The 20,464-nt window shown below is 33.5% G+C and overlaps 1 protein-coding gene across 6 annotated transcripts in view; it reads left to right on the top strand.

Annotated features, from left to right (window-relative positions):
• LOC126811388 (diacylglycerol kinase zeta) overlaps positions 1-20,464 on the top strand; it is a 300,069-nt gene that overhangs the window by 245,652 nt on the left and 33,953 nt on the right. For all 6 annotated transcript variants that reach the window (XR_008786262.1, XM_050536971.2, XM_050536970.2 and 3 more), the window contains 2 exons: positions 8,837-8,920; positions 19,702-19,776. Coding sequence is in view for 5 of the 6 variants with exons in the window: in XM_050536971.2 (XP_050392928.1) it covers positions 8,837-8,920; positions 19,702-19,776 (159 nt within the window). In the remaining variant the exon portion in view is untranslated. The remainder of the gene's footprint in view (positions 1-8,836; positions 8,921-19,701; positions 19,777-20,464) is intronic.

Genomic DNA, 20,464 nt, shown 5'->3' with positions numbered 1-20,464 from the left:
TATACACCTGAGATTCTTTATTTCAAGAAAATAAAAACTACATCATCTAACACAGGTTTGGCAGATTTGTGTGTCAATACACCATGGATAAGTTTCAAGTTGATCTTTATTAAAAAAAGTTATTGAAAAGCTTTTTTGTTTGTTTTGTTTTTTATCAAAACAATTTGAATATGGATTTTGCAATCAATTTTTCATGTGCTTTTCATGTTTATAAGTGGATGTATAAACTTAAAGACCATGTTGTTTGGTTGATATTTTTTTATTATTTGTTGTTGGACAACTCCCTGAAGGATAGAGAGGCTGTCAATAATATGTTGATAATAAATATTTGTCCTGTAGGATATATTGTTGAAATAAAATTGATAGAAAATTTAAAGGAAAAAAAAACCATTTCATTGTCTACTGAATCAAAATAGAGTATTGAATATTTCATATCATGATATAGGAAGTCTTATTGTTTATTTTCATCTCTCCCTTAGGGTGAATTAAATAAAGTGTGCACTAGTACGCCCATGTGTTAAACCCCATACATTCCACTTATCTTTCCTAAATATTATACAAACAACAATAACAGTTTATAACGGGTGTCCTTTAATTTGATGTCATTGTTTACCGCCATAAACATCCTTTGAAAATAAATTATAAAAATAAATTGAGTATATTTGGCCTTTTTAAATGATGTTTTTATATAACAAAATGTTTTGAAGGTCTAAGGGTGAAGTATAGTGTTGATAAGACATTAACCTATTAAACCCCATTCCATTGAAAGTTCGTTGGCCATTTTGAGTTTTTGACTCTACAGTAATACAGTTAAGAATCATGCAAATGTTGTTGACATGTTCTAGTTATTGAATCTGTCTTTAAGAAATAGTTTCATTCTTTTCAGTCTTCCTTTGAAATTGCTTGATGCTCTTGCAATACCAATTTTCTAGCCATAAAACAATATTTGGATGCATTCATTTCCTTATGGCTATTGCTTGCTTTGAACGTGAACCATTGATCGTGCTTCAGTTTTGATATGAGCATTTCATTTTCCTTATATTTCTTCTTTCCAATTAAAAGTTGTTTTGGGAAAAAACAAGGCTTATTTGTTTGTGTCACGTTTCAAGGAATAAATCGATAAAGTTATTAATTTGATAAAATAGTCAAATTACATTTAGTCACATTTTAATGAAAAGCTTCCATCCTATCTCTTTACTGGCCTTTTTCTGTGGTTTATGGATTATAAACCCCAGTTATTTATAGTAACATTCAATTTATTAATAGCAATAAAACATGATCTGTAGTGTGTTAAAGATAATGACAGATTGATCTTTTTGATGCTGATGATTACTATATATATATCTTACTATTTAAACATCAGTTTATAAGTGGGTCTGTAAATGTCCCCCATAATTTCTCAAGACATTACCCAACCCCATTTACACAAGGATACTTATTCCTTATACCCTAAGGACGACAACTATTGTTTTCACCCCACCCCTTTTGGGTGGTGCCACACACACTTTTTGGTAATATTTTGTCTGTACCAGGTTGCAATTATTAACAGATTTGGATCCAATTCGGAATGATCCATCATAGGGTTGTACCTATTTATATTGGTCCATGTCCAACCCCCAGGGGCAGAGCCACGCCCGAATTTTGTGTTTTTGGTCTATAGGCTAAAATTCTGAATGGATCTTCTTGGAACTTGGCATATTTATTCCTTATACTGTAAGGATAGCAACTATTTACTTTGGTGCATGTCCCGACCCCCAGGGGTGTGGTACCACACCCACTTTTTTGTTAATATTTTTGTCTGTAAATACTCTACAGGTTCCAATTATGAACAGATTTTGTTCAAATTCAGCGTATCAATCATTCCAAGAACAGGGTGGTACCTATTTATATTGTTCCATATCCAACCCCCAGGGGCAGAGCCACGCCAAATTTTTGTGTTTATCATCTACAGACTGCAATTCTGAATTAATCATCTTGGAACTGCATGCTTATTTCTTACAACGTAAAAAAGAAACTATTTATTTTGGTGCATGCCCTGACTCCCTGGGCTTGTGTCACACCCTCTTTTATGTAAATATTTAGTCTGTAAATTTGGCAAAACAAACCCAACGCCTAGCCTTCTTTGCCGCTTGTTATATTACTGTCATTGCAGCCATTTCATATTTCATTCTCTTCATTTTAAAAAGTACCATATCAATCAAAGCAGGAATGTGGACATATATTTCAGGTTAGGGATGCTCTTGTCAGTAATGTAACTAGTTTGAACCATGCTCAGGCCATCAGAGTAACATTGTGTCAATCTGGGATCAGTACAGTTCAGTTAAAATTTAGTAGTGTAAATGGAAATGGAGTCTGGCCCATAGCTAGCTAGCTTAATTTACCTCCATGAAGATTTACACACATACGTTACAGTGCCGAGAATGGTTCAGGCACAGATAGTGTAAATTTATTGAGGTCTGATCCAGTACATATTTTGGAACCCAGTGTAAATGGGATTATATACTATATAGTCATTTGTGGAAGGAAAATTCATCACTTATAAATACACATACTTTTAGTTATATCAGTTTTAAAAAAAAGTAATATTTGCTTTCGGAAAGTAGTACCGGACTGTCAAAATTGTAGTTTTTGGTAAAATTATGCCACTTCCGGTACTGACAGGAAAGTCTTTCTGTAACAATAAAAATCTCAATGGAGACTCTGGAGCATATGAAGTTTGTTTTATACAAATCGAACAATAAATAATTAATCAATGACCGAAAAACTGAAAAAGCCAATAGCAGCTAACACAAATTACTCAGACAAAAAAAATTCACATTTTTGCTCAAGTCAGATAACTCTTTAATCCTGTGTAAAATACCATCAAAAAATATTCATAAATAAAAAAGGTTTTTGTAAAAATTAAAATTTTCTATATTTGGCGCTTAATATCTACGAAGGTTTGCCGAAAATCCAAAATCAAAAGTAGAGTAGCTGTGTGTCCAGTCTCTGGCTATGATAAAATGCATCGAAAGTTAAAATCTGATGATTATTGTTAACATTACTGTAATATTTTTAAAAATGACAGGTTTGGTGATTTCGCATCGTCGCAGAACATTAAAAATAGCCTTTTCCAGTAAAACCGAAGACATTGTAACCATATGACACGCAGTTGCTGAGATCTAATCAAAATGGAAAAAGAATAATAATAATAAGAACTAGACCTGCAAGCAGCACTGAACTGGCTTTCAGGAATCAAGACAGAGAGAGTGTCATACAATAGTCCATTCATCGAGCTACCAAACGATACTTTAGTTGTTTTGATCCAGTGACAACTGACAGAGAAATCGCAATTTTGACGAGTACCTATTTTTTACTGGGTTTTTTTTTTAAATATCAGATATTTTTTTTGACTACTTCCAGTTTGAATACTAAGCTTCCTTTACCAGAAGTTTCAAAACCATCCATTGACCAGCTTGAAAAAAAAAAAAAAAAAGTACAAGAGCATTTTCAGTAATTTAACGATTTTTCGACTTTTTTCAAAGATCAAGGCTCTTTTTGGACCCTTTGTATCATTTAGTGGCTTTTACACTTGGATTCACACCCAAGACTACCAATAGGACTTTGTGTAACAGAAGTTCACGGGAAGAAGAAAGAGTAGTTTTTGAGATAAAAGCGTCTGAATAGGCTCCAAAAAGTAAAAATACTAGATTTCCGGCATCCCATAATCTATTGCCTAACCATCGAATTTGTATCATTTGGGTGTTATAAGATCTCCATTATTTGGACTATCCAACAACACTTTAGTTGTTTTGATCTGGCGCAATAATCAGAGCACCTTTTTTATTAGTTTTTAACAGGTTTTTTCAAATATCAGATTTTTCTTTGCCTACTTCCGTTTTTTGGAACATTGTCGGGACAGTCTTCACAGGTTATTGAATACTTAACACTGTGCATTTCGTCCTGCTTCAAACAAAGTCTTATTTCCATTGTATGCAATATTTGGATACAATGTCCATTTGTTTTGCCATTTATTTGCTTAGAAATATTGAGTTTGGATGCACGAGAGATGTTCAGTGTAGTTTTATCACATTTTGTTGATTAAAACAAAACTTAGTCATATCTTTATTGTGTATACTTTCTTTTGGACATTGGTATAGGTCTATCTCCCATAGATCTCAGTTCCTTTTGATATTGGCATGTATCGGACCATAACTTCATGGATTATGACTCCTGATTGTACGAAAAATCACATTTTTAGCTTGTCGATCCTGTAGAGATCACAATTTTCATCCGATTTTGATGAAACCTGGAATGCATGGTTATATCCCAAAGATCTTGGTTCTTTTCGATATTCGCGCATATCGGATCGTAACTTCCTGAATTATGGCCCCTGATTGTACAAAAAATCTACGAAAAATCAAATCATGTTTTGAGCTTGTGGTCCCTATAGAGGTCACAATTTTTATCCGATTTAAAAATAAAATGTGTGAATATATCACAGTTATACACTAATGATGGTTGAGTTTGAATTTCGTGAAAATCAGAAAAAACTGACGGACATAACGGCCGCCTTTTGTACGCAAATAGTGTAAAAATATGGTTTATCAAGGTTGTGGGCCCTCTAGAGGCCACAGTTTTCATCCGCTTTGGATGAAACTTTAAATATATGTTTTTATCATAAAGATCTTGGTTCTTTTTGATAATCACACATATCTGAATGTAACTTCCTGGATTATGGCCCCTGATTTGTCGAAAAATCGCATTTTTAGCTTATAGTTTCTCTAGAGGTCACAATTTGTCTTTTCGGTTTTAAAAAACGTTTTGATATATCACCATTCCACCATAATGAAGGTTGAATTCGAATTTCGGGAAAATTGAAATAAACTGCCCGACAAAATGGCCGCTCTTTGTACGCAAATTGTGTATAGGCATGTAGTACAAAGGTTATGGACCCTATAGAGGTCACAATTTTTATCCGATTTTGACAAAACTTAAAACATATCTTTATATTCCAAAAATCTTAGTCCCTTTTGATATTTGCACATTTCAGACCATAACTTTCTAGATTATGGCCCCTGATTCTTTTTAGCTTGTTCTCTATCCATCTCTTGCAAAATGTGGGCGTATCCTGTCTGGCAGCTGCTGGTTCAAAGATTGAGGCCCCTTTTAAACCACTTATATTATTTCAGTGCTTTTATATTTGGATGCACACCCTAGACCACTGATGGGACTTTGATCAAGAAAAGTTACAGAAAAATTGTAGGTGTAGTTTTCGAAAAAAAAAAAAGGCGTTTCAAAGGGCTCCAAATCGGAAAATACTAGTTATTCAGTGTTTCATAATTTATTGCCTAACTATCAAATTCGTATCGATTGAATGTGTTATAATAGTCCATCCATGGTACTATCCAGCGAGACTTTAGTTGGTTTAAAGCGGTGACATCTGATGGAGAAATCACGTTTTTTGTAAGAGCACCAATCTTTTTACCATCTTTTTTTTTTCACTTTCTGGACTACTTCGGTATACGGATCATTGTTGGGATAGTTTTAAAAACTGGTTTAGGTATTTGAATGATAGCAGGGCTCTATAATGTTCTATTGCATTATCTGATCAAATAAAATCCCCCTGAGAAATCCTATGTTCAAAAGTGCCATAAATGCAAAAATGTCAAAATATCGAAAATTAAATTTCAAAAATTCAATACATATTATACGTCATTAGAATCATCATTAGATCAGCTATCTAAATATTCCAGCTTTTTTGAAAATCTGTTCAAATAAAAAAAATAATATAGCATATTCCAAAATTTCACGTTTTTTCGATTTTCAGTCCCTTTTTTTTTAATCCTATTCCAGTTATTTCAAAGTCTTATTTGATGGCATCATGCACAAATCTACCGAAAGGACTCTTGATAGGTTAAGTTTTCGAGATAAAGGCGTCCCAAAAGGCTCCAAATCAGAAAATACTTATAGCGTGATATATTTTGCTTTCTGATCATCTTATTTGTACGAAAAAGGTATCATATACTAGTTTCTTCATCGGGCCGCCCAATGGTTCTTTAGTTTTTTTGATCCGGCAATATACGATGGAGAAATCACGTTTTTCCCAAAAGCATCCATTGTTTTTGCATTTTTTTTTTTACAAAATTGAACATTATTTCCACTACTTCCGGTTTACGGATCGTTGTTAGAATTGCTTTATTCCTCAGCTTCACCACATGGGTTTATGTTCCAGGAGTTTCAGAAAGATCCATTAATCCATTTAAAAAATATAAGGGTTCAAAAATGGGTTGAAAATTTGAAAAATATTTGAAAAATAAAGAGCGATAACTTTGAAAGAAACTTATATTGCTGATGAATTTCAGGTATCCAAAAATGTAGGTGAAAATTTGAAAAATAACTAAAATTTCTCTTAAACGTGTTTTTATACGCCCACATTGAATGCCTTGATGGAGTTGGGAGTTAGAAGATGAGAATTTTCTGCTTAGGGTAAGCAGAGATAAGCAATTTGATTGGTTGATGCTTTGGGACACGATAACTTGATGTGATAAAACCATACACCAAGTGTCATCACTCTCACTTGGTGTATGGTTTTATCACATCAATACCTTGACTAAGTTCCATAATAAGCATTTTCTGCTTAGCAATTTGATTGGTCAAGACTTTGAAACACAATAACTCTCCTTCTAATTAAGCAAGAGTGATGAAGCCCCGAGTATATATTCATTATATCATTACCTTGAATAAGTTTGATGATGAGACTTTTCTGCTTAGGCAAGGATCGATAAGCAATCTGATTGGTCAAGACTTTGGAACATAACAACTCTGCTTTTAATTGAGGTAGAATGTTTAAACTTGATGTAGATGTTCATTAGGTGAATGTCTTGACTGAGTTCAATGATTAGCATTTCGAGCTAAAGATAAACAGAGTTAAACAAATTCATTGGTCGATGCTTTGGAACAAGATAACTTCGATTCTATCTGATAGAGAGTGATGAAACTTAGTGTATAGTTGATAATCAGTCTAATGCTTGATACTTACGACAAAAATATGTGCGATTAATTAATATGTGTCATCTATTTATTTGGGATTTCGGTGGGGGACATCAACCTCACTGTTGTTTCACTTTGTTGCACCTTGTGAACGACAAAAGTTATCACTCAATCTGTATGAAAATCATATGCATCATTTAAATTAGTGAAATGAAGAAGCCTATTGAATGTCAGCAATTTCCGTCAATTACTTCTAGAGTTATGGCCCTTGTTTTACTCTGTTGAACCTTGTGAACATTCGAACGACGAAAGTTATCATCCGGTCTGTATGAAATTTATATGCATTATTTGAATGAGTAAAACGAAAAAGCCTGTCGAATTTCAACAATTTCTGTAGATTAGTTCCAGTGTTATGGCCCTTGTTTTAGTTTTTATAACCCTGTGAACCCTCAAATGACGAAAATTATAGTGTCATCTGTATGAAATTGTCTATTAAATGCCCCTAATTACCTACAAAAGAATAAATCTGTGACAACCCTTGTCGACTGCTCAGACGATTTAGCTGCTGTGGTCGTATGTTTTGTTGCCTGGCAAACTATCTTTAGAATAGTCAAAGAACTTTAGAAACCACAGCCGACTTGCGGTTTTCGAACTTTCGGGCACTTCTGTTCTAGGTACAACTTTGGAAATTGTTTTTTCGAGTAGCAGTCACATGGTTTTCCATCAAAAATTGAAACCCCTTATCGATAGTCAAAAGAATATTTATGTGTATCTGAGATAGCTTTTGTAATTTCAAGATATAGTGACAATATTACCATATTTTTCGGAGTGCAAGTTAATAGATTTGTCTATGGAAGTCAATCTTTCATCTTACTCTGCATAGATTTGTATGGGTGGAGGTAATAAAAAATAGTTTCGTCCAGAAAAATATATTTCCCAGAACCTGTGTACTGTGGAAAACTAAGAAATTGTTTTTAAAATGTCACATTTCTAAACCTTGCGCACAAAATTTGAGTGGTTTAATGAGCAGTTTCTGCGAAATAAGGAAGTGGAAACAGAACATAATATTGATCCAACCAAAAATCAGAAGTGTTTTACAAGTTTACAGTGTGAAACCCTATTTCAAACCAAATGTAGCTAATTTGGAGATCCCTATCTACCCTTTACGCAAAATGCATGTCTCTCATTTTACGCAGACGCACTAGTAATGTTTATGTTCTCTGATTGAAACAATTTCGAAATATTTGAAATTTACAAGAGAATAGTGAATTTTATCAAACTTCTAGGAGTTTAAATTAAAAACTGAAGACATGGCAAGAAATTTTAGAATCAGATTATCTTCTGGAATAGACAGTAGTTTAGTTTTTCTGTTACAATTTGAACAGTTCAAAATCAAAGAAAAAATGATGTTGTGCATCTTTGCTTTAAACTGAAGCATCAGGAAATATTTAATTATGAATTATTGGTGACATTCAACATTTATTTAGGGTGTTTCGTGGGTTGTTTTGCATCAATCCAACTAAGTGTCAAGACACATCATGAAATATGCACATGGTGAAAGCTATTGACATAGTTCAAATCCCCTAAAAAGTACCTTGTCACATATTATACTTGCAAGTAACTTTTAACTCCAGTTATAATAGAACATGTCTATAACAGATTTTTTATGAGTCTTTAATATAGGCAATATTCAATGTGGGCGTATGCCTATATTAAAGATTGTTATCACCGTCCCTACAAATGAATATATGTGACACATATGTTGTATGTCTGTCAGATAAAAAGGAGATCTATGTGATGGGCAAATGAAAGACATTAAAGTTACCTTGCTTTTACTGTATAACTGTGTGTTATATATTTTCAGGATCAAGCTATTAACTGTGATCATTTATGGGTGGAAACCAATGCTTCAGGGGATTTATGTTATGCTATGGACCCAGATTGCTTGGTAAGTTACAAATGTTTAAGGAATTCTGAAACTACAAGTAGAACTTATCTTTGGGTATAAAACAAGCATTTAATTAAAATTTATGTTGTTCCTCTGGATTTTATGATGTGATGATCAGGTTTTATGTATTTTCTGTTAATTTTGAAATGTATTGATGTTTTGTCAATGGTAAAGTGAGATGTGTAAGATCGCTAGTCTCCAGCCTGGTCATAAATCACCAGTAGTATTTATCAAAGGTTAACATCTATATTAATCTGACTGATTATTATCAGTAATTATTCTTGATGTTTGTAAGATGCCATCATCAAATCTATGTAGGAGGTACATCATCATCCATGTTTATTTAAGATACTTAATGACAGAGCAAAGAGATTTAGCCTGTCTGAGCACAACTCAGAAACTCCGATTCAGGATTGTCTGGTTGAAAGTGTGGAGATTTGTGCTTGCCAAGTAGGATTTTGGGCGAAAATCATATAAATTTTGTTTGATGAAAGGGCTAATAACAGATTAATTTAGTTTGGTGGTCATCGGTCAATTCTGCATTCAGTGAATATCGATTAGCCTACTCTGAATATAATCCGGAAAAATTTGATATTGTATATTTATTATCTGGACTTTTTTAAAAAAAATTTATATATTGTTTATATCTATTTGTTTTTTTGTCGGTTTTAACCGATTGATGTTTAATCTAGCCGATTAGCAAAACAATGAACCGGCAACTATGGTATCATGTATCAGTCTACTTTCGGATAAATTACAACGGGTGAATTATTACTTGTTAATTAAAAAGTTAATCAACTTGCTTGTCGGCTACAACAACAGTCATAATAATATATAAGTAAAAATCAACCATGTGGATCATAATTCGATTAATTAGCACATTAAATGGTAATTTTGATAATCCGGTAAAAAAGAAACCAAGCTTGCTGATTATTCAGGTTCAGTAAGCTGCCTTTGTAAAAAATAAGCCACGTGGTTTGCGAATCCCACATCTTTGACGCTCCATATGAATTCAAGGTACCGGTAGATATTAAAATAATAACTGGATCATACATGGATTCAGTGACCATGTTAGGTAAATTTAAATCTTCATTGAATATAATCCACTGATAGAACATCAAATACACCGAGAAACAGAATCTCCAATGTCGAATTCCAATGACACGTGATGTCGGTTGGAAACAAGTTTAAAATAGCTGACTGAGACTTAATTTGCAAAATATTGTCGTTATTATTGAAGGCAATATGGCATAGTCGTACAGAATTTATGTTAAAGCAATTTCAATAATGGTTGTCATGTGATCATTGTGCCGTTCGTCTATCATCGATGAATAAATAAAAACTTTTGCAAATTATGTGATCCAATGTGTTGTGATAATAATGACTTATTAAAATTTCTATAGATTTCTTTTAATACCAGTACCAATTATGCCTGAAGCCAGTAATCTTATATGACCACATGTTTAGTTACCGACGATGGACAGTCGACTCGTAGGTTTCCATTATTTGTAATTCTCGTCCTTTATATATATTGTTACCTACGTTTTTCAATTGTGTAAATTTGATTTAATCCTTACACTATAGTAGCTTCCTTAAAGGGACAATAACACTCTTGCTGGCTTGAAAGCTCCAGAAAATAAATAATATCTCTATCTATTCTAAGTACTAGATGTTTAAGTGTCCTGCCTGTTGTGTAAATTATCCATTACATCCTATTTTACTTGTCCAGAGGGTTCGAAAATATTTTTAAATCTAAATTTCATTTGAAAAGGTTTACGTTAGACGTTTCAAACCATTATGTTGAATTTTTCAAAATTTTTAAATAAGGTGTGTTAAGATGAAATTTCTATTATCAATTAATTGAAATATTCTAAAATAGTACATTTTGTTGACCAGAATAAAGATTGGGACATATTATTCCGTTACAACAAGAGTGGTATTGAGCCTTTAAATATCGAATTGTACACTCATTTAACATTCTAGGTTTTATCCCATTTCCAGGACAGTCACTCTGCCTTCAGACCATCCTCGGTTATGCAGTGTACTCATTCTGTTCTACTCCACTATACCCTGGGTTAATCCATAGGGTTTCCACGATTTCAAATTATCTGCCCAGGCCTAGAATGTAGCTACAGTCTACGAACCAATTAGAAAACAATTTACAAACCAATCGTTTCGCCTTCGTTTTTATAAGGGTAGATAACCATATTCATGTCCATTTACTGAATGATTTATGTAAATAATATATATATTTATAATTTATCTATATTTAATTGTATTATCAAAATCTGTAGTATGTGTTGTTGATTTCAAATATGTTTAACATCTATATGTTTGACCTTTGTTATTATTATTACTATTCGTTCTTTGTCAGAAATATGTCATTCTGTTATGTTTATTATTATTGAACTTACACTTGGCAATTTGATTCGCAATAACTTGTCTACGATATCACGTGGACATTAAATTCCGGGAAGGAACGAACGATTCTCAATAAAACTAATGACCCTACATTATTATATGAACGTCTGGTCTTCATTAACATAATATATAATTGGTTGTTAATAATTACGCATTTAGAATAGGCCAACTCCTAACATTGTCCTTGGAGAGTAACTTCCCTTTGCCAACTTCCTTTTGAAATAACAATTTATGGGATTGGTCAATAAAAATAGCAAAATCATCAAGGGTGGATAACTTGAAAATGTGTCTCCCACATAGATTAACCCAGGTTATAGTGAAGTAGAACGGAAAGAGTACACTGGGTAACCGAGGTTGCCTTCAGTTATGCTGTTCTGTGTATATGATATTTGATGCTTTCCGGTTTAAAGGATAATTCCAATGTATATTTATTACCGAAGAATCTCACTTCTACAATATGCATTGTTAGAAGTTTACTTTGTAAAATCTTGGGAACAATATGAAATAAAGAAGCCCAATAAAGTTCAACAATTTCCTTATTAATTAGTATAGTGGTTCATGCTCATTATTTTTTAACATTATATGATAAGACTTAACATATAAACTTCATACATAAACAATGGAAGTCTGACCACATTTAATTTTTGAGGATATAAATATTGGGAATTTGTTATAAATGCCTCAAAATCTGAGACTTCCATTGCCAAGGCAGTTAACTCTTAGTGACAATAGGAGTTATGTTCCTTGGTCACATTAAAATTGTTACCTACACCCCTGAAACAAATATTTCTTTATTACAGTCTGAAAATATTGTTTATTTCCTTGCTGCGAAGTAACAGAATTAAACCCCATGAGACGATTGAATATGACATCTGTACATATGCTCAAATGCTTAGTTGTTTTAACAATACATCCACACCTTCAAATGTCTTAATACTAACTGTTTATAATGCTACAGTGGCAATTAAAATACATATTTAACTGGATATGGAAAGATTGACGGTTGATATGGATTGTTGAAAGATTAGCCTAATTTTTGATAAATATGTTTCATATCAAAAGGATCAATGCCGCTTTCTAATATGGGCCACAGTGGGGCAGTTATTAGTTTATTTATCAAACCCAAAGTCTGGCATTCTATAAGGAATAAGGAATTTTAATATCTAATGAAATACTTTGGGTCAATCGATTTTCTGCGCCAATTGCGCATTGTGAAAAATATTAAACCGGTTACCATGATATGGCATAAGCGGTAATTTTGAAATCCCTAAGGAATTTCAATATAATTTGAAAAGAAAATAACAAGATGACTTTTTGTCTTCAACATGAGTCAAGGCCTTACAGATGGTTTGAACCAATCAAACACACCCCGATTCAAAAATGATGTAGCGGTTATCAACATTTGGGCCGAGAAAATTTTAAAATACAATTCTTCAAATTTTTTCAATTCCAGAACACTTTTATCCGCCAAACCAGTTAATAAACTGAAGACCACAAAAAAATATGATTAATATTCATATGAATATTTCGCTCAGAAACTGATAAATCTGTGCAGTTTTCGACTAATTTAATGCAAAGAATGACTCTGTATTGTGTAGATAAAGAATTAAAAAACTTTTAGGTGATGGCTCTGTCTGACATGGTATTTTTAATTTCGAAAATAACAGATTTACTAAATGATCCAGCCATTTCGTCGAGATCTGTCAAAATTTTAGTTAATGTCTTTAATGTAGTTTGTGCAGATTTATCAGCCATTTCACGAAGACCAAGAAGAAGTGACGTATGTGTCGAGTCGGCTGTTATTGTGTATGTGCCGAATTTAGAACCAAATTTTGTAGTTTCGTCTGACTTTAAGGTTTCCGAAACATGTTTTAAAGATTACTTTTACCCAGCTTCCTAGTCTTTGTCTTCAGTCTGGCCAGTCTATTTTGAATGTCTTTGTCACCAAGCGTCACACAGTCGTCATGTAAAGCAGTTATGATAGACCGATGCTCCATAGTTACCATGGGTAGTTTGATTACAGTGCTCAAATCATAGGGGTACTTGTCCAATCCAATGCTGGGTAGCAAATCATCGGTGGACGCCATCTTGCCGGTCTCCGTCTCAGATCTAGGAAAAAAAAGTCTGTCGATCAAGACTTGAGGCCACAGAATAATTAAAATAATTTACATCAAGTTATCGAAAATGAAGACTACAATTAAAAATTTTGTTTTTGGTTATTTTACGGTCTCAAATAGTTTTGTTTATTTAGAGCTAGCAAATATATATTTCCTAAACTCACGAGAGCGGCATGTAAACGAAGATTGAAACCACTAAATAAAAGTAAATCTCAAAGTGTTGTAATGAGTTTATCTTGCCGCACTCATGAGTTTGAAAGTTAGAAAAGAAACGAAGCTATTAGTATTACAGGTAGCTCCCTACCGAAATTGCCAAAATCAAAAATAAAATCAATGCGTGCAATCAAAATTTTTTTGCTCATGTTCGCTATTAGTATTGAATAAACATGTAAGTCCAAGCACGTAATGAGTGTATTTTTTTACTCGTCTTTATATACAAGTACATGTTCGTGGAAAGCTATTTGTGGCATATATTTGCTGCGACCTCCGAATCTACATGCGCAGGATTAACCTTTGCTCTCTTCAGAAAATCTCCTGATGCAATCAAACAGATAATTGTGTCAGTTTTGCTAAGGACAAATATTTGAGGCTGTGAACTACTCTATAATTAGAATTATGGCCCTTGCTCATTTTGTAGAAGTTTTGGAATGCATTGACAGCAAAAGTCATTTTGTTCTCTGTTTCGATTAATGCTATGAATAACAATTACAACAATTTCTAATAATTATTGCCCTCGATTATGTTATAGAATCTTGTCAAATTACAAATGTTGTTATACACTAAGATATAAAGATTTTGCTTATTATTCACTTAAATATTCTTAATGCAACTTAGCTGCTGTGGTGGTTATGTTTAGTTACCCAGCAATCGATCTTTTCTTTATTTTTAGTTATTATTGAATGAGTCTTCTGACAAAAAAGACGAAGCACTGTTTGTAACCGATATCTAATCAATCATTAAAATCAATCATTAGATTTTGATGTCCCCATTTTCTCATGATCCTGAAGCAACGACTGCGAGTTTCACAACTGGCCGTTGCTTGTTATCTACAGACACGTGAGCAGTAACGTCCAATCAGAGGTTGTGACATCGCGACCTCCATGAAAACCTTGACATTGAATGAACCTTGAACTTTGCAACTCGATTATCACAGGTAGACATTTTAGCTTGAAAGCACGAGACCTGGTATTCGCGACGATTGAGGAATCTGATAGGCTCACAAGTTGGCCTTTACCCAATCGAAATTAGTGCTGAAATATGTAGGGTATTACGTGAAGGCCTTGATAATATGTACGTAGTTAAAGAGAGACCAAGCCTTCTATTGAAGATGCCATTTTCTAAGCTATACATCTTAAATTCTTTAAAATGGTTCTGGAAAGCATTGAGGATTTATTTTCAATTTTTGATTTATATTTATGTAATGAAGGTTCCATATTTCTTTTTATATGCCTGTATATTGATATCACAACAAAAATTATCAACTGATCTGTTTGAAATTTATCTGCAGTCTGTGGTATTTGTTTTCAATGTTAAACACCAATGCTGACTTTGACATCTAGATGAACTGTAGTATGATCAGAAATATCTTTATCATGAATTGGATGTTTAGCGACATGAAACTTTTGCCATAAAAAGAGAACTGCAATATATTATGAAAGAATGTAGGGCAGGAGAAATAATAGTCAGATGAGACAAAGCTTATATAGCCATCTATATTGATCTGACTTCTTATTATTTGCCTATAAAAACAACTAACATAGAGAAAGTCATTCAAGGCCATCATAGTATCAAATTCCGAATCATTTCCTTCCCCCAATATTTTACAATAGAGAATAGCTGGTCAATTATTCCAGGATTGTGACCTACATGTTTACTGGTACCGTATTTGTTTTATTATATATTGCCCTCGCCACTGTCCATCCACAATTTGTTTGTGGACACTCTACAGGTCACAATTCTTACTTGATTTTGAGGAAACTTGAAATATAGCTGGTCAATTATTCCAGGATTGTGACCTACATGTTTACTGGTACCGTATTTGTTTTATTATATATTGCCCTCGCCACTGTCCATCCACAATTTGTTTGTGGACACTCTACAGGTCACAATTCTTACTTGATTTTGAGGAAACTTGAAATATAGGTTTGTCTCCAAAAGATCTTGGTTGCTTTTGATATTGGCATGTATTGAATCGAAACATCATGGATTATTTCCCCTAATTGTACGAAAAATCACATTTTTAGCTTGTGGACCCTGTAAAGGTCACATGGTTATATCCCAAAATTTTTGGCTCTTTTCAATATTCGCGCATATCGGATCGTAACTTCCTGAATTATGGCCCCTGATTGTACAAAAAATCGAATCGTGTTTTGCACTTGTGGTCCCTATAGAGGTCACAATTTTTATCCGATTTAAAACAAAAAATGTGTGAATATATCACAGTTATACACTAATGATGTTTGAGTTTGAATTTCGTGGAATTCAGAAGAAACTGACGGACATAACGGCCTAATGATAGTTGAGTTCAAATTTCGTAAAAATCGAACAAAACTACCTGATAAAATGGCTGCTCCTTGTACGCAAATAGTGTAAAAGTATGTAATACAAAGGTTGTGGACCCTGTAGAACTCAAAATTTTTATCCAATTTTTATGAAACTTAAAATATATCTTTATATCAGTCCATGTCGATATCCGCGCATTTAAGACCATAACTTCCTGGATTATGGCCCCTGATTGTATGATTGCCATAAATTTCCATAAAACTTAATAGATACACAATCATTACATGTTCAAATACAGCTGACTTATGTCAAATTGATGCAAGACAGTAAGACACTACAACAAGTCCAATTATAAAATGTTATCAGTTTGATTTGTACAAATGAAAAATAAAGTAACAATAGCACCTGTGTCCTGAATAAGTGGGAGAATGTCCTAGATAAATATTTTTAGTTATTAAGCCGAATGGACTGACCTAGCGAGAAAAAAAAGAATTGAAAGAGTTAAAATTTTACCCTTACTTTGTGTACAATGTCACAAATCATATAGTTATGATGTCAAAACTAACCAGTGTTTATGGAAACCAGAATGGATCATCAAGAAATAGAATGATAATGATCTTACAGTCACACCAATCAAGTGGCTATTTATTTATCAAGCCCCTGAAGAACTTAAAATTAAGTTGCTTTGACCTAAGTGTTAGAAATATGAATAGTGTTAAGTGTGATGCACAATCACTTTGTATAAATAACATGCAGTCAAACACTTTTTATTGGAATGGATATGGGAATTGGGGAGTCACAGTGGCTCAGTGAGTTAGATGTTGGCTTGCTAAACTGTGTTGGCCGAGAAAGTTCATCAGGATTTTCCAGAGTGGTTCCCCCTGAGTGGTGCAGGACAGAGGGTCTGGCAAGAGACAGAGTATAGTCATTTGGATGGGATGGAAAACTGAGGTCCCGTGTGCACATTGGTATGCATGTAAAGGAACCCTTAGCAGTTGGAATTTGATATAAGAGTAGGCCATAGCGCCGCCGTCGGGGCAAAAATTCCCTCATAGCACACTGTACATGGCGTCTGCCAGTCTTCATTAGCCCAGTCCGAGCAGAACAGGATGTTGAACCCCATTTCATTTCATTTTTATTTGCAATGGATGTGAATGGTAATTATATCCCATGATTTTCCTGTGTATAGAATTACTAGGCATCAATCAACATCATCATCAGTTTTCAGATAATTTTGTATTATCCCCCACAAATAGCAGATCATTTTTTTCTAGAGATCAGAAAATAGAATTTTCTGCATGTGGAAATTTAGTTTTATAATATATCATCCAGGGTATTGATCAGGCATTACCTAAAACAGAACTCAATTGTCTAGGTGAATACCATTTGTTTGTTTTATAATTATCTAAGCGCTTCAGGGCAAATGTAGAATTGTTAGTGAATTAACATTATATGTGGAATCAAATATTTTTGGTAATGATTAGCTCCTGCCGCAAGCTATAATCATTTCCTTTCTTTGTTAGTAAATGTAAATTATAGTCTTGAGAAGTAGAATTTCCTTCGATTGCCAGTCTTACTACAGATAGTCTTTCTTCTCTATTTCAACATTTTTCAATAATTTCAATATCAATTTATAGTCTTAATATTGCCTCTGGGGAGAACTTTCCCAAATAGGAAAACGATTCTTTTAGTAATGATTTTTGTTACATTTTCGGGGTGACTCTTACCTAGTGGCTTCCAGCGAAAGGCTAACCTTGTTTTCTTTTCCTTCAATAGATAATGATTTCAGAAAGAAAAACATGCATGTGTGCCCCATAGTCTACTTTGTCAATTATTCCTTGGGCAATTTGTCTACTGGTTGCAATCAGATTGACAATGCCAATTATAGAACCACGAATACAGTGTTAAAAGCAGAGATGATTTCCATAGACAACCCATTGAACTAGAATGGAAATGAAATAGAAATGTCTAATACTGTTGCTGTATTTGTTAGGAGATTCACACGTGGTTTATATGCACCAGCTACATATACTGTTTCTCTGTTTGGAGATATTAACTTTCAAAATCTTTCAATCTTGTTACCTATACATAAAGACCTTTCTCTCATCCAAAGTTAAACAAACATTATGCAAGAGCTAAATCTGTCTATTGCAGGTCTTTCTTTAGGCCTGAAATGTTATCTAAATTATTAATTAGACATTAATTATCCTATCCAGGCCATAATCAACTCTAGATGGCAGCGCTAGCCTGCGATCTTTAATGGATTGTAAGCCGATTTACTGCATAACTTTCCTTCTCGATTAAATGGATAATCGAGACTATGCTGTTTATCGTACTGACTTTAGTAATGATGACCGAGACTTATGGGAATTTCAGTCGCTTAGTTCTTGGTTCATCGTCGATCAATTTGAATAAAATTTTCTCCAAATTGCCTTTACATTATCTAGTTTTTAACTATTATAGTGAGAACTGCCAACTCGTTACCGAATCTCCCATAATGTATCTTTAAGCAATGTTAGGCCTCCTCAGTTCTTGGATGGGTGACTGCCTTGGACCAGCACAGTGACTGGATGATTATCTGTTTGATCCTAGTGTGAGCTGAGAAAGTTCATTAAGATTTTCCAGCTTAGTTTTCCCTTGATGCAGAACGAAGGACCTGGCAATGAAAAGTATCCAGTCATTTGGATTGCACAAAAAAAATCCATTGTACCATTGGCTGCATGTTAAAGATGGAAATCGAATTAAAAGTAAGTTGTAGCACCAATGTTAGGAGAAAATTACACTCATAGTCACACTGAATGGTCTTCAAAATAGACGATTTGATACAGAAAAGTAATTTACTCAGTATTTTCCAACCTTGTTTGCCCTTGTTAGTGGTGCAGGACGGATGGCCTGGCAAAGATCAATGTCTAGTCATTTGGATGGGATCAAATATCAAGGTCCTGTGTACAGATTGGCTTGCACATAACATAACCCTTGACAATTGGAATTCAATGATGAGTAGGTGGAAACAATATTTCCCATTAGTACACATGACGAATGTCCATTGTCATTAGCCCTCTTGGTCTAGAAAAGTAGGATGATAAACCCCATTTCATATCATAATAGGATTCAATTCTTGGAATTATCCAACTTTAATGCCAGTAAATTATTCAGCCATTTCATTTCACTGGTAGTCCCATCAAATATGACTGAATCAAGAGCCCTGTATGTGGGGATAACCTCTCTTTATTCTTCAATAATATTCAATATCTTTGGTTCGGATGGACTATGTAAAGCGATCACTGTATACATATCACATGATTAGAACATTTAATTTTGTTAAAAAAATTTCCAATAATATTTTCATAGTTTAGCAGATGGTACATGATGCATCAAAAGCTATGGCTGTCTCTTATTGCACTTTGATCAATATACAGTAACAATATATACCGGTATATCCAAAAATAGTAGCTCACGGTAAATGATGAAAAGATAACAGGTATGCCGACACAAACTGATTTTAACACTGGTTTAATAACATTTTAATACATTAAAATGATTCAATGTTTTAGAATACACATTGAAATCATGGTTTGTTCGCAACGTTTCAAGACAACTGTAGGAAACTACATTTGAAAGCTGTAAGTAACACTGTCTTTTGCCTGCCTATCTACGGAGTTAAATTTGCAATCTGTTTTAGAAATTTGACATATGATTATCTGAAGAATTTTATATTATATAATTATATTCCTTTTTCAGAAAACTGGTCCTAGAAAAAAATGTATAGCATGTAAAATAGTAGCACACACTGCGTGTATAGCTCTTTTAGAACAGGTACACGTATAACTTTTAATAAGTTTTTGAAATAACTCATGGCATGATTAGGATATTCAGTTGGAACATTCTGGAATTAAACTCTCTCGAATCCTGCGAGAATATCTGGCAACAAAACATGTGCCAACTGAAAAAGAAAATATCTCCACTGATCATCACCGATGATACATGTTCGCTGACTTTGATTTATGTCATGGGACAGACAGAATTCGATTCTTTGTAATTTGATTGCAATTATGTTATTTTGGAACATCCCAGAATTACAATTAAACATCCTCTCAGGTCACAAGAAGTTGCAGTGCTGTTGAGTGTTTAGATGATTTTACACAGGATTTTCTTGTCAGCTTCACCTTAACTTCTATTATCCCCAGGTTAGGATGTGCAAGAAAAGTATTGGTTGATAAAACAAAATGTCAAGTCCCGATTCGTAAAATTGACATTTGATTCAAGAGCTGAAAATGAAGTTAGAATTTCAAAATGTTCAAGTAGAACAAGGTTAAAACATGCATTAACAAAGTCAATAGTCAGTCACACAATATTTTTTTGTGTCTTTTCGATAATTATCTATCCAAACCAATTTACTGCAAGTAAAGTGATAGTTAGACGCTCAAATAATTGAAGATCGGGAAACCTATCATGTTTGTTTTTTATAGATCATTGGGTAAGTGGAGAACATTTCCAAGTGATC

Source organism: Patella vulgata, chromosome 2 (assembly GCF_932274485.2).
Source record: "Patella vulgata chromosome 2, xgPatVulg1.2, whole genome shotgun sequence".
Lineage (NCBI taxonomy): Eukaryota > Metazoa > Mollusca > Gastropoda > Patellidae > Patella > Patella vulgata.
The sequence above is the reverse complement of the archived record's forward strand: the minus strand, read 5'-3'. Positions and strand labels throughout refer to the sequence as shown.